Source organism: Melospiza melodia, chromosome 19, assembly GCF_035770615.1.
Source record: "Melospiza melodia melodia isolate bMelMel2 chromosome 19, bMelMel2.pri, whole genome shotgun sequence".
NCBI classification, from domain to species: Eukaryota; Metazoa; Chordata; class Aves; order Passeriformes; family Passerellidae; genus Melospiza; species Melospiza melodia.
In genome coordinates, this window is record NC_086212.1 from 12,574,457 (window position 1) to 12,598,613 (window position 24,157).

Below are 24,157 nucleotides of genomic sequence, written 5' to 3' on the forward strand. Positions count from 1 at the left end.
AATAAAAGGCTGCTTTTAGCACAATCTGGACATTGAGTAGCCACATTGTTTATTTTTAAGCCTTAACTTTTTTTGGGTTTCATACTGGTATTTCGGGTGCCTAAATGAGAGAGATTTAATTGTTGTTTAAAACTTTTATGCTTATTTCATTTAAATTATTACTTTGGAAAAAAAATCATGGCTAAAAGCTGTATAAACTGAGAATGTAGCATATGGATTTGAAAACTGGAAGCAGGATAATTGTGCCATGGATGTGCTGCTGGAGATCCAGTCTCCAAGTCTGGGACACTGAGCAGTGAATCAGGAACTGGGAGAGCTGGTGTCATGTAAGAGGTGGGGAAGGAGACACTGGGATCTGAATTGTTTGTGCTGCATTTTCCTGCTGCTGTGTGTCCTCACAGCAGGGATGACATTGCACAGGAGGATTGGCTTCAGGTTCCTTCACCAAGACTGAACTCAAACATCAGGCATTACTTTCTTCAGGTACAACAACCTTTGTTAAACCTTTTCATTTAAGAGTATAACTAATTTAATTCAAAGTTACTTCTTGCAAGAATAAACCATGGGGGTTTGTCTATCAAATGTTTCAAGTATAAAACTTTTCATAGAATGGTATATAATCTTTATTTAAAATAATATTATAGATACATTAAGTAGGCAGCTGTGATGGCAAGAATTTTTTTTAACGAAGGCAAAATAAGATTTTGTTTTAGTGACTGCCATAGAATTTATATTAACAAACTACAAACCATTCTATGTCATTTTTGTTGTACTGAATGTTAGGAAAAAAATTTACAGTAGTTAGTACCTAGGAAAAAAAATGCCACACCAAAACTTTTACACAATATCACAACTTAGTGTGCTAATGTAACTCAACCTGTAGTTAGAAACAGAAACAAACCACACCATGATAATGAATACAAGCTCTGCAATAATATAAGCCAGCAATGTGATAAAACAATTAGAGTACTTATAAAATAAGAATGTGCATATTCAGTCATTTGCCCCCTGTTGTTTCTGCAGATCTACATCAGTCTGTGGAGTGATAAAAGAGTCACTGCCTTTGGAGGCCTCAGAGATGTGCACATGATCCTAAAACAGTAACGAGTTCACAGTCGGCAGGGACTGTGTTTTCCTGACAATAAATACATGTGATGAGCTGACAGCATATTTTGCTATTGCTTAAGATCCTGATCTATATACACTGGCCCAGTGGCTGTATGGTACATTCAGTATCTGGTGATTGTGTTCCAAAAGTGAATCCATTTATACAGGAAAGGCTGGTGTGAGATGACGTGTCCTCATAGTGGATTGGTTTGAGGAGAGATTCCATCTCAACAGTTGTTCAAGACAGTAAAGCAGAGCTGCCATGAATTTCAAAAGCACTGTGTTGTAATATCAGATATACTTGGCCAGATGCACAGAAGTTCTGAAGAGATGTGTTATTTTGGGTATGCAGATGATGACTATTGCTTGTCTCTAGTGAATGTGAACAGGTTCATTTGGAGAATATTTTGATACTTTTTACTCTGCTTCCTTTTCTGGCTTGGCTTCTGCTTCCACTTCTACCTCTTCAAATTCTTCCACGTCTGCAGTGGCATCCTGGTACTGCTGGTACTCGGACACGAGGTCATTGGTGTTACCTTCTGCTTCAGAAAACTCCATCTCATCCATGCCTTCCCCCGTGTACCAGTGGAGAAAGGCTTTCCTCCTGAACATGGCCGAGAACTGCTCGGACACCCTGATGAAGAGCTCCTGGATGGCCGTGTTATTGCCAATAAACGTGGCTGCCATCTTCAGCCCTCGCGGCGGGATGTCACACACGGCCACCTTCACGTTGTTAGGGATCCACTCCACAAAGTAGGAGCTGTTCTTGGTCTGGACAGAGAGCAGCTGCTCGTCCACTTCCTTGGTGGACATTCTGCCCCTGAAGATGCAGGCCACGGTGAGGTAGCGCCCGCGGCGGGGGTCGCACGCTGCCATCATGTTCCGGGCGTCGAACATCTGCTGGGTGAGCTCTGGCACCGTCAGGGCCCGGTACTGCTGGCTGCCCCGAGCTGTCAGCGGGGCAAAGCCGGGCATGAAGAAGTGCAGGCGAGGAAAGGGCACCATGTTCACCGCCAGCTTGCGCAGATCCGCGTTCAGCTGGCCGGGGAAGCGCAGCGAGGTGGTGACGCCGCTCATGGTGAGGGACACCAAGTGGTTGAGGTCCCCGTAGGTGGGATTGGTGAGCTTCAATGTCCTGAAGCAAATATCATAGAGAGCCTCGTTGTCAATGCAGAAGGTTTCATCGGTGTTCTCTATCAGCTGGTGGATGGAGAGGATGGCGTTGTACGGCTCCACCACCGTGTCCGACACCTTGGGGGAGGGCACGACGCTGAAGGTGTTCATGATCCTGTCGGGATATTCCTCTCTGATCTTGTTGATGAGGAGCGTCCCCATGCCTGAGCCCGTGCCACCACCAAGGGAATGGATGAGCTGGAACCCCTGAAGGCAGTCACAGCTCTCACACTCGTTCCTGACCACATCCATGACGTTTTCAATTAGTTCAGCACCTTCTGTGTAATGGCCCTTGGCCCAGTTGTTGCCAGCACCTGAATTACCTGTGAACAGAATTACAGGAAGAACAAGCACAAAGTTAACAGGAGAATTTTTGAAGGACTTGCGGGGCCCTTTTGGGACAGCTGCCTGCAGTCAGTTTGCTGGCAGTGTGCTGTGCATACCATGGATGAAGTTGTCAGGCCGAAAGAGGGGCCCGATTCTGCTGGAGCGGACACTGTCCATCGTCCCAGGCTCCAGGTCCACCAGGATGGAACGGGGTACGTACTTATGGGCTGGAACAAACAAAGTTAATGCAAATAATTACTGCTAGTGGTCAAAGAAACAGGCTTACAATGCACTCTGGAAAGTCCAGTCCACCTAGAGTGGTTTAGGCTTTTTGTGGGTTTTTTAATTACTTATTTTAGCCTCCCTGTTGGCTCTGCTGAGCACTTACAATAAGCCTCATTGAAGTACACGTTAATTCGCTCCAGCTGCAGTGGTGAATCCCCACGGTAGTTCCCAGTGATGTCAATGCCATGTTCCTCACCAAGCACCTCCCAGAACTGCAAAAGGAAAGAGGTACAACACACTGAGAATGATTTTTTTATTTTCAGCATGTGTTCAGCACCAGCTCTGGGAACTGTGCCTGAAGCAGGGGATGCTCTGCCATTTATGTACCAGATCAGAACAGGAATCCTTCTCTACCTCTCCCAAATAAATCTGAGGGAAAAATTTAGCAGACCATTTATGCTGCTTAGCTATGACCCGTGCGCTAATAGGTGGCAGCCCTCAATTTGTTCTCTTTATAGTAAAAGAAAATTGATGTTAGTTTAAAATTTTAAATAACAATTACTACTTGGTATGAGCTTACAAAAACGTTGTGAGGGTGTGGATTAGGGAGAGTTGCTCTGAGTCCTCTCATGGCACAACAAAGCTGGCACAGGCAAATTTGTACATGAGGAAGCCTTTCCTCAAACAGCTGCTGCTCCTAAATGTCCTATCTTGACACTCATATGGATGTGCTCTTGTGCTGGGCTCTTATCTGGGCAGCAGCCACAGCAGGGTTCATGCAGACACACCCACCCACTGTAATGACCAGGCTATTCTAATATTAAAGCTCTTCTGGGTCAGTCCAGTCCCATTTTGAGTGTACAAATACAGCACTGTCAACAGGTGCATGTTCCATGGTTCACGTTCCATTAAAAGGAATCAAGGTTAGGTGTGGGAGAAGCGAGGAAGAACAAGACAAAACAATCCCTCAACTATCCCATGTCTTAAAAGACCTCCCAGCCCAAAATAGATAGTTTTGGACAACTTCCTACTTATCAATTAAAGAAAAAAAAGAAAGTATGGACATCACACAGCATAGTAATTGAGGGGTAATTTTACTCCTAGCCCAGAAAGTCAGCAATAGTGACTACTCCCTCTGTCACAGCATCCAGTGTTTGAGCTACATAAAAATACTCCAAATGACACCTGTCTCTCACAGGAGGCCAGTGACACTTTGTGTCATTCTACACTCTAACACAGGTTATGCTGTTGGTTAATATGATCCCATATGATCTTTAAGACCCCTTCCAACACAAACCATTGTATGATTCTTTGATATTGAAGAATAAAATGTGGCAGAGCCGCTGCATGGCTGAGCTAAAGTACCAGCAACACAACTTCACAGCCCTGGAATTACTGGCTCTGTCACTTGTGTCTTGCAGAGGATGTGAGTTCCCCTGGGAACAGAGTCCCAGCAGGAATGCTCTGGTGCACCTGCAATCCCTGGGCCATGGTTATTGCAAATGAACAATAACCTTAAAGGAACAAATCCAGCTTTTGGTTTCATACCAAAATATAGTCATGGTTCCCTGCTAACCTGCCATGCTTCCCCCCACTGAGTTACAAGGTAATTGTCCCCCCAGAAGTGCCCATCCACTGATGATGTGTGACCTGCTACCTCTGATCCCTGCCAGTAATCAGTGTTGAAAAGAGACCTTACCTTGGATCCAATTTGGTTCCCACACTGGCCAATCTGCAGGTGCACGATTTCACGCATTTTGTGTGGCTCAGACCTGCCGGTGGCTACAACCTCACCCAGGCTCTGCAGCTCCCCAGAACGAGCCCTGTGCCTGCTGCTCTATCAGCTACACCCAGCACAGCCCGGCCCAGGGGCCCTTTTATACCCCAGGGAGTGTCACAGCCAGCCAGGGGAGTAGCCAGCCCCAGGCTCTGCACCAGGGGCCCGGGGCCCCTGCCCTGCCTGGGTGCAGGTATGGCAGCACAGGGGCAGCACCTGTGCCTGGGAGAGCAGCACTGTCACCTGCACCCTTCCCCTCTCTGTGCCCCACCTGTGCTTGGGAGAGCAGCACTGTCACCTGCACCCTTCCACTGAGCAGCACTGTCACCTGCACCCCTTCCCCTCTCTGTGCAGCATATATGTGCATATTCTGTTTGTGGATGTGCATATTCTGTTTGTGGATGTGCATATTCTGTTTGTGGTACATTATTCTATATTAAACATAATATATATACAAATATATTTGCATATGTAGAGATTATAGCCCAAAGTGAGTGATCTTAATTTATTAAGCACATGTGCTTCTGCCACATAATTTAAATTTTAGCATCATATGAGTCATAGAGGACAACACCCATAATAAAAATGGTAACAACTTGAGAGCAGGATTGCAAGGCAAACTCCAGTTCACTAACAAGCATAATTCCTGATGTTTGACTGCATGGAGGAGGGAAACAGGAGCAGGAACAAAAAATACTTTGTAACACATAAAAATAACGCTGTACCCTCAGTGATACCTGGTCCTTAAATACTTATAGGAATCCATCATATTTAGCCAAAACTTGAATTAACCTGTGATTAACTTGCACAGTTAACTCTCCCTCTCTCCCATTAAGAATACAGCATTTCTAATGTTTCTTAATTTCTTATATTTCAGGTGTGCTTCAGAACTTGCCAGGAACATGCTAGAGGTGAAAACCCCATTTCACTGAAGCTCTCTGAAGTGAACTGTAACATTCACTGAGTGAAACATTTCCCTTGCTAAAGGAAACGCTGTGAGGCAGAACACAACACAGCACAGTCATGTTTGCCTGCTGATAACCAGCACCAGTATCACTGAGCAGCAGAAACCCAGGCTAAAATGACTTGTGGAAGCCCAGAGCAGTTTCATGACATGTCAAGTGACCGTCGCTGCCTTGCAAGTGTTCCTTTTAAGGATGGGGAAAGGAACTATAATTTGGAAAGCACCTTAAAACTATTCAGCATGAAATGGTGAAAGGGGAAGCCTTGACTCCCTGAATGTCACTGCTCAACCACTTTATGGGTTGCTGGAGATAAGGGATTTCTGAGCTTCCATGTGGTTCCAGAAGAAAAATCAGCTTATTCCAGGCTTCCCCTCCACTTGATGACTTCCACCTCCCCCACCAACCAATGAAGGAACAGACAACTGCTCCTGACACAGAGCTCAGCACCAGAAGTGCATTTTAAAAAAATAGAGAGCAAACATCTGTCATCCTCTGCCATGCTGTGAGCACGCTGATTAGGGAGCAATAAAAGGAAGACTTCAAACGCAGGTAGATTCATTTCGTTTCCTTAAAACACAATCATTTTATCATTTTCAAAAGATACGTGGAAAGCCAGTTTACCCAGCAAGAGACACAATTCCTTCTACAATTCCCTAAGAAAATTCTGAAAAGGTTATTTGGACATTTACTTAAAAAGCATATCTCATTTTATTTATGCACATTTTGTACTTGTTTCCTCCAACCATCCTTAGCTAAGAGCAGCAATGCACATCTGAGTTGTATATTCAACTGCTGCATTCTGAATAGACATTGACACAATGCCAATAACAAATACTAAATAAATATAAAATATAAAAAATATATTAATTTATAAAAATATTAGTTAATATAAATTTAAAATATGCAATGTATTCACAATAGACACAGCTTAGGAAGAGGCTGAAGGTGCTAATTCACTGTCCAGAAAATTTAACAAAATAATTTCAGCGTTAAGTAAATTCACTGAGCACATCTCCCAAGGAAAGGGGGGAAAGGGAAGCAAAAGAAATAAGCAATCACTCAATAGGGGTTTTTCCTCTTGCTGAAAATAGCTCCCCAGAATCATGTGCCTCCTCTGAAGCGCTTCCTTATAGAGCCTTAAAAATTCTGGCACATGACACCGGGCAGCTGAGATGTTTGTGGGCTTGGGCCTCTTTTCCCTCTCCTCCCCATCTGCATTTCTGTCTGAGTTTATCCAAGGCCGGCCTAGGAGGGGCTGTTTCTGTGGAGGTTTAGCTGCAGTCCCTGCTCAGCCCAGCGAGCCCCGGGCCTGTTGACCCCGCGGGACTCGCGGCAGTGCCACGGCCCGTGTGCAGCTGCAGATTAGCAGAGAGAGGCACCGGGGAGCGGGGCTGAGCTGGATGGGCCGGCTCTCCGGCACTTTGGCACGGGGGAGATTAGGAGCAGCCTGGCACTGGGCACAGCTGGGGCACTGGGCACATTATCAGGCTGCCACTGCTCCCAGATGCCACAGTCCTGCTGTTGGGCTCGAGCTGAGACCACAGAGACACCAGGCTTTTGTGGTTGCTGGGCTATTTGTTGTTGGTTTTGTTTCCTTGGTTGATTTTTGGGTTTTTTAACACTATCCCCAATAAACATGCATGTGCAAGGAGGCATTCTGGGATACTCTTTTTTTATGGTTTGCTTGGGAGGAGCTGGCTTTTCAGAGTAGCAGAGAAGATTGTTGAGAGGAAAGCCTATTCAGTTTGAGATAAGCCTGGCTACAGGGCATCAGATAATTTTACAGAGATCTGTGAATGGCTGCCAGACAAGCTGATGCAAGTCTTAACTACCCTGGGCTAACTGAATCACCCCTAATAATGATACCAAAACCAATGCATTCAACTCACAGGCTCCATTCGTGCTCTGCTGTTCCTTTTCCTGTGTTTGTTCTCTGTGCCTCAGTTTCTCTGCTCATCGTGTGGAGCTAATAAACCTCAGGCCCTCTGCAAAAAGTGCTGAAAGCCAAGGAAGAGAAGCTAGGAGGGAAGAACTGTCTGTGGTTTAGTAAACCTGTTTATCAAACATGAAAACTTCTATCTAATGTATGCAAAAGAGACTGATAATCCATTCACACAGTCACTAGAAGCTTCTGCAGGAAAATTAGAAAACTAATTTTACTATTGACTAAATCTTCTAGCAAATAATGAAGAACCTTCAGATATTCAAGCCCTAAGGAGCAGCCTAGAAAATGGACACCGGCCTGTGTTCCTTTGCTAATTGTAGCATTAAAGGGCTTGAGAAATCCAGAAATTGGGACTAGGAAAAAAAAACAACAAACAAAAATCCAGTCACAGTTTCTGGCCACAGTCTAGCACAATGCTGAGGTGTTAGGCCAAAGGTGAAGAAACCTGTGACAGGGCCTGTCCCAGACACAATCACAACTCATGTGACCGAATTTTTGAGCTGGAAGCGCCACTGGGGGCTGGGACGGCGGGATTGAGTTGGCTCCTCGTTCCCCAGTGTTCCCTCGGACACGCTGAGGCGGCACCGAGGAGGGCGCGGGGCCGGCCCGCTGTCCCGACCCGCTGTCCCCGCCCGCTGTCCCGGCCCGCTGTCCCCGCCCGCCGCAGGTGAGCCCGGCCCGGCCTGGCCCGGCCCCGCCCGTGCCTCCGCTCCTCCCCTCCGCCCTCAAACCCCGGCGCGGCCGCAGCCCGGCAGCCGCCGCTGTCCCAGCATGGCCCCGCCGCCGCCGCCCCTCATCGCGCTCCTGCTGCTCTGCGGCTGCCTCTGCCCGCCCGCCCGCGCCGGGCTGCACTTCAGGGAGGGGCAGCACTGCTACCGCCCGGCCCCGCGCAGGGCGCCCGGCCTCAGGTGCGCTTCGCTGCCGTGTGCCCTCCGGCCCCTCACGGGTGGCACGGCCGAGGGCAGCGCTGGGCGGGCACAGCCGGGGCCTGAGGGGGTTCGGGGTTTTCGGGGGTGCCCGGAGAGGTCTGGGGGATTTCAGGGGTTCCCGGGGGGTTTCGAGGGTGTCCGGGGGGGGTCTGGGGGTGCCCGAGGGGTTCGGGGATTTCAGGCGTTCCCTGAGGATTTCGGGGGTTCCCGGGGGTGTTCGGGCGCTCCCGGGGCCGCTCTGGGGTCCGGGATGGGCCGGGGGGGGGGGGGGGGAGCGGTCACGAGACCGCGGGGCCGGATCGGTCACGTGACGCCGGCGGGCACTCGCGGGCTCGTTATGAAGCTCGGTGAAATCCGAGGTTTGAGTTTTTTGTGGTTTTTTTTTTGTTTGTTTGTTTGTTTTGTTTGTTTGTTTTTTTTTTTTGCTTTAAATAACACCCGGCCGTCCTGCTCCGGGGGATGCCGGCGCTCCCTCTCCGTCCCGTTCCCCCCTCCCCAGGACCTACCCCCGCCCGCACGAGTACCTGGACGTGTCGGCGCTGCCGCGGAGCTGGGACTGGCGGAACGTGAACGGGGTGAACTACGCCAGCACCACTCGGAACCAGCACATCCCGCAGTACTGCGGCTCCTGCTGGGCCCACGGCAGCACCAGCGCCTTGGCAGGTACCCCCGGGCTCCCCGCTGCAATCGGGAGTGTTTGGAAGCAAAGGAGGTTTAGATTCAGGTTAATGACAGCTGGTGTAAGGTGCTAAATCACTGCAGGGACTAACGCAGCAAAACTGAGGCTGAGGTGCCTGTGAATACACCAGAACAGTGGGAATGCCCAAGCTGAAGGCAAGGAGGGTTGGTTTCAATAGGAAAAGCAACCAGAGTGTGGCTGTGTCCACCTTATCCAAAGGCAGCAAGGGGGGAATGCTGGTATGTGGTTAAAAACCTGTTGGCAGAAGGAATGTGGCCATAGCTCCTCCCAGACTGCTCTTTTGGTCCTGGGCTAAGAGCTGGAGTTTCTGCCCTTCCCTCAGAGGTGTGGTGATGGCAGCCAATGCAAAAGAGTTGTCAGGTCTCCTTCTGGTCCCTCACTAGAGCAGGGGCTCTCCAGCCATGGCTGGCAACGAGGAAATGAAACAAAGTGCCTCTTGTGGGATACTTGCTGCAGGAGCCCTGTCACTGCCAGAACTGACCCCCCAGCAGACACTAAATCTGATTTCAGCCTTTTTCTTAGTCAAGGGGAAGTAGTGGTTTGCTACAGATGGAGAAGTAGTGGCTCTAGAGAGAATGCATGATTTGCATGCAACAGCTTCGTGCTGGAGAAGCACTATTTGCATAGGGAGGCTGTAGGAAAATTATCTGTGAAGGGGAAACAGCAAACTGGGGAGAAGGGGGCAGACAAGGCAGGTGTGAGCAGACAGCAGGAATCATGCAGCACACAAGGATGTGGACAGGTATGACACCTGCCAGCATGGAGTGAAGGACTGGGACAGTAAAATACAGCAGCTTGCAGGAAGATTAGGCTGGGATGATAGCTCCCTGTTCTGTCAAGTTTATTTGAATGTTGTTGGTACTAATAGGATTTAAAGTAACTACAGTGGCATCAGTTAAAACTGTTAATGCAGAAAAGCAGTTTATAAATACTCATCAGGAAGCTTTTCCGCCAAGTAAGCTTCTTGTTTCTGACAAAAGAAGGCAGCAGGGTGGTGGTGCCTGTCTGAGATGGCAGGATAACAGTGAGATGCTGGTGTAACAGCAAGCAGATAAGTCTGAAAGCTTTCTCCTGCATTTAGACTGTCTCACAGAGCCAGCAGCCTGGGCTCCATGGGCTTATGTTTATGCATGGGCTTATACATAAATCTCTACTCCTCTAAAAGATGATGCTCAGAGCTGTTTTTAGATGTGTATTTGAAAAGTCTTCACTGTCAAAATCAGGAAACAGATCTGGAAGTTTTCAGAAGCTGTGTCTTGAATTAAAAGAGGTTTAGGGCTCTTCAAGGCCTTAGACAGATCTTACTCATCTCCATGTTTTTGCTGAGTTTTTAATGGAAAAACCCCTCCTAATGGAAACCCACAACAATAGCTCAGCCTCTGGTTTGAATTAGGTCAGGCTGTGTTCCTCTCTGCAGACAGCAGAGCCTTTCCAACCACAAGTGCTGCAGTCTGCAGCCAGTGGCAGGTTCAATGGAGAGGAGAGAGTTTCAAAGGCAGCTGCAATGTGCAGCCACCCACGAATTCCAGCAGCAAACCCCAGTTTCTTGTCCTTGCAGACCGAATCAACATCAAGAGGAAAGGGGCCTGGCCCTCTGCCTACCTGTCTGTGCAGAATGTCATCGACTGTGCTGACGCTGGCTCCTGCGAGGGCGGGGACCACTCGGGGGTCTGGAGGTACGCGCACGACCACGGCATCCCCGACGAGACCTGCAACAACTACCAGGCCAAGGACCAAAGTAGGGTGCCTCTGCTTTGCTCTAGGGTTTCTTCCCAGCTTTGGCAGATCTTAGTGTATTTAAAAAAAATGGTTTGGGTTTTCAGAGTACTGGTTCCTGCTGTTTGACTGACAGAGCAGGTTTTCTTTACCGGCCTGTGTGTGTCTCCTGCTCCAGACAGACAGGGTAGCACTAAATCGTGCTCAGGCAAGTTTGCACAGCTGAATTGTTTTAACTTATTCTCTTAAATCTGTGACACACAATCTCTAATGTACTGAAATATTTACAAGTGTCACCTCAAGCTGAGCAAAGGAGAAACTTAACCTTTGGTCATGTATGACTGGAATGGTTTCTCTATGTCCTCAACAAAGTATTTATACCTGTGAAGTAAAGAGCAGTAAGTGGTGATAAAAGGGACTTTAAATGTGGTTTCCAGAAAACAATTGAGTTCACCAGAGAGAATATGTATTAATAATTACTCTGAAGTTATTAATATCTGCCTCAATTATATTATAAAAGCTCAGTGTCCTACAATCACTTCACTTGAAGAAAACACAAGAAAAATCCTGCAGATTACTTTCAGTGGTAATGTCACCTCTGTTTTGCAGAGTGTAAGAAGTTCAACCAGTGTGGAACTTGTGTCACTTTTGGAGAATGCCATGTGATCAAGAACTACACTCTCTGGAAAGTTGCTGACTATGGGTCTGTCAGTGGAAGAGAAAAAATGATGGCAGAAATCTACACTAATGGACCAATTAGGTAAAAAAAAAAAGATACATGAAACTCTGTGTACATTTTCACTCTAGCATGTGTCCGCAGCTCTGCTCTAACATGCAGACTCTAGTTTGTCTATAAACTGAGATCAGAATTCAAAATACAAGAAACCCAGTTGTTTTTTAGCCAGGCCCCTGCCTTGATCCCCTCGTGTGAAACCTTCTCTCTCTGTTTTCTTGCAGCTGTGGCATCATGGCTACAGAAAAGCTGGATGCCTACACAGGGGGGCTGTACACAGAGTACAACCCCTCACCCACAGTGAATCACATCGTGTCTGTGGCTGGCTGGGGCGTGGAGAACGGGACAGAATATTGGATAGTCCGGAACTCCTGGGGTGAGCCCTGGGTAAGGAGACACAGCAACACACCTTGGGCTTGGGGGTGGGGTTTGTCACTTGCTAAACTGCAGCCTGTGGATATAAAACTGAAACTTGCTTTGAACTACACTGCCAGTTTAAAAATGACACCCAGCCAATCTGAAGGCAAGGATATTTGGCCAAAGTTATTTGAGTAATAACTTTCAGCTCTATCCCAAATTCTGCCTTTCAAGGACGTGCAGCTCCTGTTATGGGCAGCTGGAAATTGCTGTGAGTTGTAGGCAAAAATGCAGTCATGGACCAGGACTGGGTTGTTGTATTCATATTGTTGTATAATTATATTTCCTGAGTCTCATACCTTCTGGGTGGTTTTCTCACAGCAGATCTTCACAGCAGTGGTGTTGTTGCTTCTCGGTCAGGGCTCCTCTCCCAGGCTCTCCCTGACCACCCCGCCCCCTTTTATCTCAGCTACCTCCATGGGCTACAGCTGCTGCCCAATCAAGGACATCACAGCTGCAGCCCATTTACAATAACTAGAATCAGGGCAGGGTCACTAATACAATACAAAGATCTTTCACTGCCATACATATATTTACAATACATAAGTTAACTCAGGCCCCTACATTTCCCCCTTTTCTTTTAACAATTTTACAATACACAGTTACAATATACATATCTGTCCCAGCTCTCAGGCTGCCACAGCTCTCAGCTGTCTTTAAACACACACAAAAATCCCTAGATGTTCCCAGGCTCTTCTCCTCAAAGGCCATAGTCTTACAGCTCTCTGAAAAGCCATAATCTTATAGCTTTCTGCTGTTACAGCTCCTTGATTTAAAGGCCTTCCTATATTCTATAGTCCCAGCTCTCAGGCTGCCACAGCTCTCAGCTGTCTTTTCTTCTATAGTCCCAGCTCTCAGGCTGCCACAGCTCTCAGCTGTCTAGTCCCAGCTCTCAGGCTGCCACAGCTCTCAGCTGTCCTATCTTCTGTCCCAGCTCTCAGGCTGCCACAGCTCTCGGCTGTCCGGGGGATTCCATACCTTCATTCGATGTTCATTGTGGCTGCAGATCTTTATCACGTCGGGGTCACCAGATGTTGTATTCATATTGTTGTATAATTATATTTCCTGAGTCTCATACCTTCTGGGTGGTTTTCTCACAGCAGATCTTCACAGCAGTGGTGTTGTTGCTTCTCGGTCAGGGCTCCTCTCCCAGGCTCTCCCTGACCACCCCGCCCCCTTTTATCTCAGCTACCTCCATGGGCTACAGCTGCTGCCCAATCAAGGACATCACAGCTGCAGCCCATTTACAATAACTAGAATCAGGGCAGGGTCACTAATACAATACAAAGATCTTTCACTGCCATACATATATTTACAATACATAAGTTAACTCAGGCCCCTACACTGGGTGAGTGGGATGTAAATTCATCCAGGCAGATTGCCCCATGACTCCAGGGCTGCACTTCAGCTTGAGTGAATTCTCCATTCACCTCATCACTCCTATTTGGCAGAACAGGCTCACCAACACACATTCTTACAGCTGTTTCCTAATTTAAAATGCAAATTCAATCCTTTACAGGGTGAAAGAGGCTGGCTGAGGATTGTGACCAGTGCCTACAAGGGTGGGAGAGGAGCAGACTACAATCTGGCTATTGAAGAGGACTGTGCATATGGGGATCCCATACTGCCTTGATTCTACATGGTACAGCTTTGTGTTTGGGTACTTTGGAAGCTTCCTAGCACAAGCTCCTCTTGTTTAAAGAATAATAGCCCAAGACTGCCTTCAAAAAATACAGAACTGCCCTAATTTTATTTACACCTTGAAGTAATTCACCCATGAAGGAGTTGTCTGCCTTGATGCACAGTATTAAAATCACACTGACTGAATCACAGAACCTGTACATGTAAATATCTATTTTTTTTTAAATACAAATCGTGTAGATGTACTGGAAAAGTGTACTCAATATTTGGGTCTAGAGCTTCTTTTAAGTTCTGTGACAGTACTGACCAAATATGTTGCAATGATGCAAAAGCCATGATAAGTCTGGACCTGATAAATTAAAAATATTGAACCTTGTTTGCTTGACCTCCTGGTGAAATAGTGGTGTTGGAATTGTTAAATGAAGTTGCTTTTATCCACCAAAATTATATAATGGGAATTACTTTAACCAAAAGACAGTCTAAACACTTCTTACTTGATTAGCCTTGTCTTTGCTCAAATTTCTTGTTTTAATATGTGATTATGCCTTTTTTCTCCTAAAGAGGCAAAACATAAATTACCATAACCCTGAACTACTCACTAATATTACAAATCAGTGCCATATCAGATGTTTCTGCCTGACATTGCTAACTGATTTAATAAACAGACTTTTTCTCTTACATGACTGGGTCTTAAGAGCTTATTAATGCAGGTGTGTGGTTGTCTCTCTCTGGCCTGATGAACAATTTTATACAGCAGTGATGCTGGTTCAAACAGCAACTGGGTATGAACAGGATTGTGGGACAGCACTGATCACAGCTTCACAAAGGGTTTAACAAGTTACAAATCATCTACAGAGGAACTGTTTAGAGGAAGTGATACCAAGCTGAACACAGGGAAGTAAAGATAAATCTTGTTTAAACCGCTGGTAAAGCTGCATAAACACAGAGCAAACTGCTCTTGATTATCACCAAGAGCTTGTATAGGGCTGGATCCTAAATTTATTCTCTATAAGGTGAATAATTTCTGCTGTTGATTCAACAGTTTACTTAAATTACAAAAACTAGGTCACATGCAAATTTTAAATGGTGAGAGTTAGCTAGAATAACAGTAAATCTTTTATTCAAAGATAAGCAAGGAAGTTCACAACAGCCTCTAGAGAAGCAACTTTTGCCCTTTTCAGGTGATTTCCTTTTTAAATTTACATCCATCTGGACTTAAGAGTTTCAGTGTCTTTTAGAAAGCAGCTTCTTCAGAGAACAGATGTACTTGGAGGAGCAAAATGTGCTTGTTTGTTCAAGAAAATTACTGTTGGTTTAAAAGTGAGGGGTGTAAAGAGGAATCCAGCCCAATGAACAGAGAGAACGAGTCATAATGAAACTGAAAGACATCTCTGCAAAAGAACAAACACCTTTATTTAAAGGTAAATTATATTGTTGGGTGTTCTCCCACAGTTTGGCATCAGCCAGGACAGAGTAGAGATCAGTATAAAAACAAAGCCACAACAAGCAGTAATGAAATTTGGGCACACATTTCATAGTTTGGGACAGTAATGACACGGTAATGAAACTTACCAGTAACATCTGCTGCATCTATTTAGCAAGAAATAGATTCTGAAAGGTAACACACTCACACAGAATTCCTCTCTTAATACAAAATAACCTTGCCTGTTGCAACTCCTCTTGTGTTACACTAAACACATTTTTGTTTTCATGTAGGACATTTAAAATTCTAATATATTGCAAAAGGGAGGGACAGACATTCGGGCTTCTGTGCTGCAGGCACAGAGCAAATCCACAAATTCCTATTTTTTACAACTTGCAATATCAAAGCCTAGAGCATTCAGGACCTATTCAGAGAACTATCTGCAAAGTGTTTTTAGTAGGAATTACCTTACCCTTTCTTCATATTTTGTTTATTACACAAAGAATCAGTGACAAATTCTGCAAGTTCTTTCAAATAAATCTGTTTCTTGCTATCCATCCTCTTCAGAACACAGATTTATACTGATTTGTGTAACAAGAGAAAGACCTTTGGTATCATTCCATTTCCCAAATGACACTGACAGTTCTCTGATATGAAACACAAACACTCCTCTGGTTATGAATTTCAGGGTCACCATGCGAGTCAAGCAAATGCCCTTCAGCCTTTTCCTCCTTGTTCAGGTTTCTTGGTTTTGTTGGGGTTTTTTTTCCCAGTTTTAGAACCTCACAGGTGGAGCATGGCAAAGCAGTGATCATGAGCTCTGGCTGCATTCTTGATGTTTTCCACTGCTTAGTTCATCATAATAAAGTTAGATTTGCAATGAGCTTAAAAGGAGAGAAAAAAAAGACACTGTTCAGTACATTACAATGATTCTGATTTATATATTTGCATGTGGATTTCTGCATTATGTAAATAATTAGGCTTTTAGAGTCTGGACAGATGTTTCTGGTTTAGGGTGGAGTATCATATCATGACAGACAACTTTCCTTCCCTCCTTTCCTTGCTGCAGTGATAGTTCCCAAAAAGCAGTATTTATCTTCACTTTCCCCACTACTACCCACAGATTCTTGATCACAGGGAAATTGCTAAACACAGGCCCCTAAAAGGGAAGTTGTCTGCGAAAACAGCTGGCAGGCATTCCTTTATTTAGCAATCTTTCTCCTAAACATTATTTTCAAGATGTAAAAGACACAAATGGAAGCAGGTATGGAAGGAATAAACGTGACTCACCTATGAACTCTGTGACAGGATCATGTTCACCTTCTGTTTTTATAGTGCCTGCAATGCTTTCATTCTCCAAGATTGGAAGAAAAAGCTGTACAAAGTCTGAGGTATATGGAGGAGCAATCACATCAAGCACCTGAAACAGCAGACAGAAACTGATGATTCTTGCACTTACAGGGGGAGGAGGGACAACATTTAATTCATATACCAGTCTTGGAAGCATACAAGTAGTTGGATGGAGAACAAGAGGTCTCAAGTGCAAGTAATTAGTTATGAACTCTCAGGTGCTCTGTGAGTACCTTGTTACTTCCAGAAGTCAGGATCAGCAGGACCAAATCACAGCCTGGTGAACACTGAGACATTGCTCAGACTCTGACCTGAACCTGAAGTATTTCTCAATATCCAAAACACATGGATCTGATTTAAACTTGATCTCTAGCCTTCAGTAAACAGTTTTTGCTGCTGACCTCTGTCACAAAGTATCTGATGAGGGAGATGTCTGTGTCCAGCTTCTCCAGGCATTTGCGGATGTAGCTGACGACGGGCAGGACGTAGCCCCGGCTGAGCGAGTGAACCATCCTGTCCAGGAGAGTCTTCTTCAGCTCCAGCTGAGGGGAAGGGAGGGGAGAGCCAACACTTCAGAACTCGCCCTCAGAGTGTGCTATTTGTATTCATTCAGTACCTGCTGTGCTACATTTTAACCCCTTCTACATTAACCTTGCTGTGAGAGCAAAAGGAGTGACAGATGTGAAGAAACAAAAACCTGAATCCTCTGAGTATCACCTGCTCCATCACATCCAGCTGAGAATGTTCTGTTTCAAAGAGCTTGACAAGAAGTTGCAGAACTTGGGGATGAAGCAGCTGATGGCATGTACTGATCTGCAAACAACACAGCAAAGTGAGATCCTCAGAACTGCAATTTAAAACACAATGCACCAGACAAGTTTACATTGATGTTCAGTGCCAGACAGAAATTCATTTAGAAAAGCATTCCATCATTTCTTTCTATAATGCCCAAGTTTTCCTGGCATAAATAATGCTGAGCTGACAAAACCAGACAATTTACTCTGGATAGATTCATCTCTGCATATTTACTGCCTTACTGCAAATGACAGGCACTCAGTGTTGCACAAGAAGCAGAGCTGTTCCTGCTCTCAGCACAGTTTCCAGACACTCTTACCTCATCCAGCAGGGCTAGGTGAACTGGGGTGTGATCAGTCTGCAGCTGGAAGTACCGTGGCTCTGACACTGTCCAGTCCACCCACTTCAACACCCCCATGGCCACCACTGGGAACCTGCAGAGAGACATCACCTTAGCACAGCAGCATGGAAAATAAATGGAAGTTTTGTTAGGAACCCAAAGTAATCTGCCATCACTCTCCAGTGGCACAGAAAATCATTTCTGCCACCCAAGGAGGACAAGCTGTGTGTGAAAGACAGGATTTATGAGTCATGGGAGATTCCCAGCCTCCCTGCTCACCTGATGCACTGATAGAGAGTGCTCAGTTCTGCAACCAGCTCTGATGCCCCTTTGTTCTCATTGCAACACAGATTGTGAACAGTCTCAATGGCTTTTGAGGTCGACTTGAGTTCATCCTTGTTGATGCTGACTCTCTTGTTCTGTAAGATTATTGCAAAATTGGAATGCAAAAGTTGCAGATGTTTTTGGTTATTTAAGGAAAGGAGCTTGACCTGCAATAAGCCTAAGATTGCACCTGTGTCTCAAAATTCAGACTCACATGCAAGTTTCAGAAGAATTAATTATGAGTGAGCTGAAGTACAGGGATGTTTGCTTTATTTAATTCTCAGTGCACTCAGACTTTTGTTTGATCATCAGGATCTACACTTTTTAATCACCTCAGCTGAAGGCAGAAGCATTTAATATTAAAATAATTAAACTAAGCTGAATGTATTATTTTAAACTGAGTGACTTCACAACCATAAATATTCTTCAGCAGAAGCAGGCTGCTGCAGGTAAAAAAGAATATTATTCACAGAAGTGGACATTACCTTTTTCCACATCTCTACAACACTAGCTGCATATGCCAGTATGTGGATATATTTATGTTTGTGGTCCTGGTTGATCTTAGCACCTGGTTTAAACAAGGACTGCATGAAGAGGTCCAGAAATGCAGGCACTCGAATCTGGGAAGTTGAAGAACATTTTATCAGAGCCTGAGAATCATGACAGGTGACTAAGAACGGAGGTTTTGCATTTGATATACCTTGTATAGAATAAGATAAACACATTTTCCTTTAAAAGTACATTAAACAGTTTTCTGAAGAGACACAGACTTTTGAAAGAAAAAAGGGAAAAAAAAAGGAATCAGTTACAGATCATATTTCTGAAGTATCAAAATCTCACCTTTTCTTACCAAAACCCATGTTAGAACAATGCAGTGAGAAATGTGAAATGTATAATTTAGGCCTGTTTATAACAAACTGCTAAAGTGGGCAGGGATTATTTTTTCTGATTTTTTTTTTTTGTTGTTTGTTAAAGAATTAATTCCTTGCAATCTTTATATTGTATGGAAAAGTTCTTTAAAAAAACACAACTTGGAACAATTAAAAAAACCCAACAAAAGTATCATGAAGCTGATGCAAACCAGAATGCAAGTAACAGCTTCACTTTACAATTCACTTACTTACAATTACGGAGGGACAAGTGAGTGCTAATTTGATTTTTGTGTCCATACAACACTAAGCACAAGGCACCCCATTTCCGAGTGCTTCTGTAACAGAAATAAGTTTCAGAGGTTACAAACAGGTGAATACTGACCAGTTCTACTGGAGGTGGGTCCATGCTTGTAAACATTTTGAACAGGACCGTGATATCTGCTGGATTCAGAGCTCCTTTGGACAGCATTGCCCCCAGAGCCTGGCAAGCTCGGGGGTAGGAGGCTGCAGTACCCAGTGCTAAGGTGATCTGACTGGCATCGTGGCCTCTGCAGGCAGAGCAAACACACACAGTCACTTATTTTCTTAATTCAGACATTTCAGATGAAGTCTCACTGAGTCAACAGGGCATATTCTATGGGATGTAATGCCTTGGGGTAATTACAGAAATAGGCCTGTGTTTGCCTTGTTTATCTCCAAAAAGTTAACAAAAAATAAAAGTATATTTCTTAATAGACAAACATATAAGTCTTTGCTTTTCCAGTTTTAGGTTTCTCTGGTACAGGACACTGAACTTTTCTGCTGTCCCACAGCTTCAAGCCCTGCTACAAGAACTGCTCTGTTGCAGCTAAAGATTCTCCTTTTGCTGGTGAAAGGTGATGGAGGACGAGCAAAAGCCAGCAGGGCTCACAGGCTGTGCTGGGCTCCATTTCCCTGCTCCCACAGGGGCACTCACTTCTCGTGGGCGTAGCGCTGAACCTCCTGCGCGATGCGGCGCACGGCGGAGCCGCCCTGCTCCTCCTGCGCCAGGATGGACATCATGGCCTGGGCAAAGAGGTACGTGTGTTCCCCGTGGCACACCATCTTCTGTGAAAGCACAGCACAAACCTCACCACACAGCAAGGAAACAGCCCAGGGGCCTTCTGTCATTGCATTGCCGTGAGAGCAAAGGGGGGGGAAAAAAACAAACAGCAAAATCGCAAAGGAAAAAAAAAACAAAGCACAAATGCCAAGAGGAAAATACAGAAAAGCACTGACACCACACAAGAAGAGATTTCTGATTGAGAACTTCATTTCTCAAATTCCAAAACTGAGAGGAAAATCTGGTCTACTCATGCTCAGTACTTTCTCTGCAGTATTTAAATACTAAGAGAAGTTCAAAGCCAGCTAAAAATAATTTTTTGAGTAGTTCTACATTTCTGAAATCAGAGTACAATAATTGTGCTGTTTCACAACACTGAAATGCTGGGTTGATTCAGATGGCAACTTTCACACTGATGTGGATGATAAGAGAATTATTTTAATTTGCCAGGGGACTGACAATACTGATCTTTAGGTCTTGAAGTACATGTTAATTACAACAGCTCTACCCCCACCTTTTTACAATCCAGTTAATAAATGTAAGAAGTGCCACAGAAGCAACCCAAAGAATTCTTAGTCACAGAATGACCAAAAAGCATAAATTGTTTTAACTCAGATATACCTTCTCTTCGTAAGCTTTTGTAGGACATCAAGATTGGCTACAATCCCACAGTGATCTGTACCTCCTAACTGGAAAGCAGAACACTTCTTTTTCTTCATAAAAAAGGGGGGAAAATCCCAAAAAACCAAACTTACAGCAAACTCAGGGAGGTTTTTCTCAAGGTTTTCTTCTCCTCCATCTAAAATTGTTGCCAGAGATGTACGCAGGACTCTGGAAAATACTTCTAGTTGCTGACATGCTGTTGAAACACTGGTTATCTCCCCTTGATACCCAGCATCAGATATAAGCTATAAAAATAAAAACATCACAGAAATATTGTGTTATTTACATTTCTATTTCTGATATCCTACCAAATCTAGAAGAACACAGAGCATCTAAGTTCCACTTCTGCATACACTGACTGGAATTCACATTTATATTGTGGTCTACAGAAAAGGAAACCAATAAAGGTGTAGCAAAAAAAAGCACAATAATAAAAAATGTAGCAGAGCGTATTCTTTTTAATATAACATTCTTTTCTTGTCACAGAAACATACAAAACTGGCTGAGATGTCCCACTGCACCAGAAATCCAAAATTTTTAAACAGAGATCAAAGGAAAACAAACAAGAAAAAAAAAAGAAGACGATTCCCACACCTCAACAAAAATTGAAAAAACAGTACTTTAAACTGGGAAATTATATGTACTGCAACTTGTAGCACAAGTCCTCCCACCAAGGTGTACTTCTACTAATTAGTATTAGCAGGAATACATAAAAGATACAAGCAAGACCACAACTAATATTTGATGCCAGAACAATTAGCCCACTATGGATATTTGGATATTCTTACTGATTAGACTTAAGCATAGTACCTTCACAGTAAAATTAAGCATTAAACAATCAGGATGGGCTTCTGCCAATTTGTAAAAAAGGTCTCTCCACGTGGTATGTGCTATCATTTGCTCAAGCCAGGCTGGAGTCTGAAAAGAAGAAAGAGATTTAAGAATGTCTGTTGTCAGGACCATCAAAAGCAAGGCTTTTACCTCTCAGCACTGCTGTGAGTTGTTCTACAGAGCTTTATTACAAGGGAGGATGCATTCCAAATTTCCAAGCTCTCTAAACCTCTGAGGACTCCAGTCAGACAGAGCTGGTTTTCTGAAACCAGTTGTTCCTCAGCCAAAGAGCTTTGAAGATTCCATTTCCCTTCCTTCACCACTCCATCAGATGAAGGTGTGCAGGAAGGATCTTGTGTAGGGACAGGAACAGGGACTGCATGCACACCTCTCCCTCCTCTGTGAAGATGGAATCTGCTTTCCGAGGGTCGAAGTGCTTGATCAGTAAACTCTTCAAGTGGTTCTCCACAGTCTCCTGCACCTGCATTGGCTCAACACCTGCACAGAAGGAACAAAACACTCAGCAGATGCAAAGCAGTCCAGTGGAACACAGCAGCAGCGTCCCACATTTTCCAATGAGAACAGACACTACTCCAAAATTTATCAGCACAGAGAAGATGAGAGGAGAGCCATCAGTTCTGCTACTGAGCCACACTGATACAGATTTACAGATTTTCCACCTTTTCCCTAAATACTGAACTGTTTAGGATCTCAGGTCACAAGCTTCCTCTTTCTCTCCTCATCAGACACAAATGCAGGAGTGTCTTAACCACAAGAGGGATTACCAGGGCTGAGGCACAAAGCCACGTTACTACACACTGAAGTTCATCCTTTTAAATATTGGTTATCAGTAGCTCTGATAATATTCTACAAAATAATACATAAATAACAATGAGTAGTACTACATTTCTAAAATCAGAGTACAATAATTCTGGTAATGTAATAATGATTACATAATTAATTCCATTACAGGATAAAAGCACTACTTATACTGCCTATATAACAGCACCCTTGCCCTTTGAATGAAATTGAAAAGAAGCTATAATTTATGCAGCTGTTTCAACTATAAAACCTTTTATAACACAGTTTGTTGGCCTTTCCTCAACATATTGCATCATTATTCTCCAAGTGGATAAACCTATTATTATAAAGGACTTAGCCACATAAAGGATGACAACTTTATAACAATCCACTTCCTATGTATGAACTAATTTGCCACAAATTCAGATATTTCTGACAGAATATGGACCCAAAATATTCTGTATCTTGTATCATACCTGTCTGAATGAGCCACTCTGCCAGCAAATTGACAGTCTGTGCCACTGCAGTGTAGTTTTCAGAGAGGAGCTGAATAACATTCTCTGGAGATCCTCCTGCTTGGAAATATCTGATGAAAGAATTACAAAAGAACTATGTGAGTCATATTAAAGCCAAAAATAAATAGAAATCTAAATTTAAAGGGAAAACAACAGCACCATTTATACATTTGCACACATTTCCATACGAAGTGACACCTCAAACACACCATAACAAACATCAGGTCACACTCACCTCTTTAACGTGTTAAATATAGACGGTTCCATTATATAATCAGGCGTTGAAAATTTCTTCAGGCACTCCTGCTGAACTTCGGCATCATCTTCTCCCTCCCCATCCTCATCATCTTGCTGTTCACAAGCACAGTCAGGTCAGTCTCCCTGTCCCGTCTCCACCCACACTCCCACATTCAGGCTCTTTGTGCCCACAGCAGCACACACACCTGGGCTCAGCACTGCAATGGACCCGCACCCCGACAGGCAGTGAATATTGACGGGGAAGGTACAAAAACCCCGCACCAACTTCTCTGTTTAGCCCCGGGGCCCCGGCCCGGCGCAGCCCCGGCCCCTGCCCTCACACCCGCCGCTATCGCCTCAGCCCGGAGCGGTCGAGGGGAACGGGAGGGCCCGAAGGACGCTCCGGGACCTGCCCGGGGGTCGCTCCGGGTCCCTCCCGGGGAATACTCCAGGGCTGTCCCGGAGGATGCTCCGGACCCAGGGGAACGCTCGGAGCCCGTGCCCAGGGGTTGCTCCGGGACACGCGTGGGGCTGCGGTCATCCCTCGCCCCGCTACCCCCGGCGCTCACCGCGCCCCCGTCCGCCTCGCTGCCCCACTCGGCTGCGCTGCCCTCGAAGTAATCGGCGTCCTCCATGGCTCCGGCCCGGCCTCCCCGCCCGGCCGCCGGAACGGGCGGAGCGCCGCGGAATGGCGGCGGCGGGGGCGGGGCGGGAGCCCGGCATGGCGGCGGCTGAGGGGCCCTGAGGGCGGGCGGGCTCTGAGGGGAGGCGGGCAGTGGGCGCACACCCCTCAGGGGGAAAGAACCAGTGGAAATGTAAAACAAACCAGGAAATGTAAAATCAAACTGCCCTGCAAAGCCTCCCAGCCCAGCAGCAATCGCGCGGGAATTGCAAGGGAAGAGGAAAGAAAAGGATGTGTTGCTCCAAGGGGTGTGTTCTCCATTGGACGTGTTGTCCATGGGATGTGTTGCCCCAAAGGATATGTTCTCCAAGGGATGTGTTCTCCCTGGGATATGTTCTCCAAGGGATGTGTTCCTTTTCTGTGTGCAGCTGGACAAAAGCAGTTGCCTCCCTCCCTCCCATGGAAGCATGAGGGGGACGCTGAACAACAGCAAGTTGATAGGAATGATGTTAGGGTGGAATAGAAAAACTGACACGTAGGAAAACAAACAAAAAAACCCCCAAACAAACAAAATATAGGGGTAACTTTGGATGGATGAAAGTGGGCATCTCTGGGCAGAAGAGAGGTGCTGTGGGAGCCACGTTCCCT

General features: G+C 45.3%; 3 protein-coding genes across 5 annotated transcripts; 1 reads left to right on the forward strand and 2 right to left on the reverse strand.

Moving 5' to 3' along the window:
- Positions 1–659: 659 nt before the first annotated feature.
- TUBB1 (tubulin beta 1 class VI) lies at positions 660–7,735 on the reverse strand. 2 transcript variants are annotated; one of them, XM_063172573.1, is made up of 4 exons: positions 7,464–7,735; positions 2,996–3,104; positions 2,724–2,834; positions 660–2,603 (listed from the first exon to the last, which is right to left on the reverse strand). In XM_063172573.1, the coding sequence occupies exons 1-4, from the start codon at positions 7,470–7,472 to the stop codon at positions 1,525–1,527; spliced, it is 1,308 nt and encodes a 435-aa protein (XP_063028643.1). In that variant the 5' UTR covers positions 7,473–7,735; the 3' UTR covers positions 660–1,524. The 2 variants fall into 2 exon arrangements, with proteins under 2 accessions (XP_063028643.1, XP_063028641.1); XM_063172571.1 differs by lacking the exon at positions 7,464–7,735 and adding an exon at positions 4,532–4,671.
- A 538-nt stretch (positions 7,736–8,273) lies between these two features.
- CTSZ (cathepsin Z) lies at positions 8,274–14,333 on the forward strand. The gene is made up of 6 exons (XM_063172577.1): positions 8,274–8,427; positions 8,948–9,111; positions 10,707–10,886; positions 11,474–11,624; positions 11,822–11,984; positions 13,534–14,333. The coding sequence occupies exons 1-6, from the start codon at positions 8,291–8,293 to the stop codon at positions 13,645–13,647; spliced, it is 909 nt and encodes a 302-aa protein (XP_063028647.1). The 5' UTR covers positions 8,274–8,290; the 3' UTR covers positions 13,648–14,333.
- A 714-nt stretch (positions 14,334–15,047) lies between these two features.
- NELFCD (negative elongation factor complex member C/D) lies at positions 15,048–23,561 on the reverse strand. Of its 2 annotated transcripts, XM_063172576.1 has the most exons (15): positions 23,457–23,560; positions 22,886–23,001; positions 22,612–22,721; positions 21,723–21,832; positions 21,314–21,421; positions 20,596–20,748; positions 19,715–19,845; positions 19,142–19,307; positions 18,373–18,507; positions 17,843–17,982; positions 17,543–17,657; positions 17,146–17,241; positions 16,830–16,970; positions 16,369–16,498; positions 15,048–15,962 (listed from the first exon to the last, which is right to left on the reverse strand). In XM_063172576.1, the coding sequence occupies exons 1-15, from the start codon at positions 23,520–23,522 to the stop codon at positions 15,928–15,930; spliced, it is 1,752 nt and encodes a 583-aa protein (XP_063028646.1). In that variant the 5' UTR covers positions 23,523–23,560; the 3' UTR covers positions 15,048–15,927. The 2 variants fall into 2 exon arrangements, with proteins under 2 accessions (XP_063028646.1, XP_063028645.1); XM_063172575.1 differs by lacking the exon at positions 15,048–15,962 and having other exon boundaries at positions 16,298–16,498; positions 23,457–23,561.
- Between the last annotated feature and the right edge of the window lie 596 nt (positions 23,562–24,157).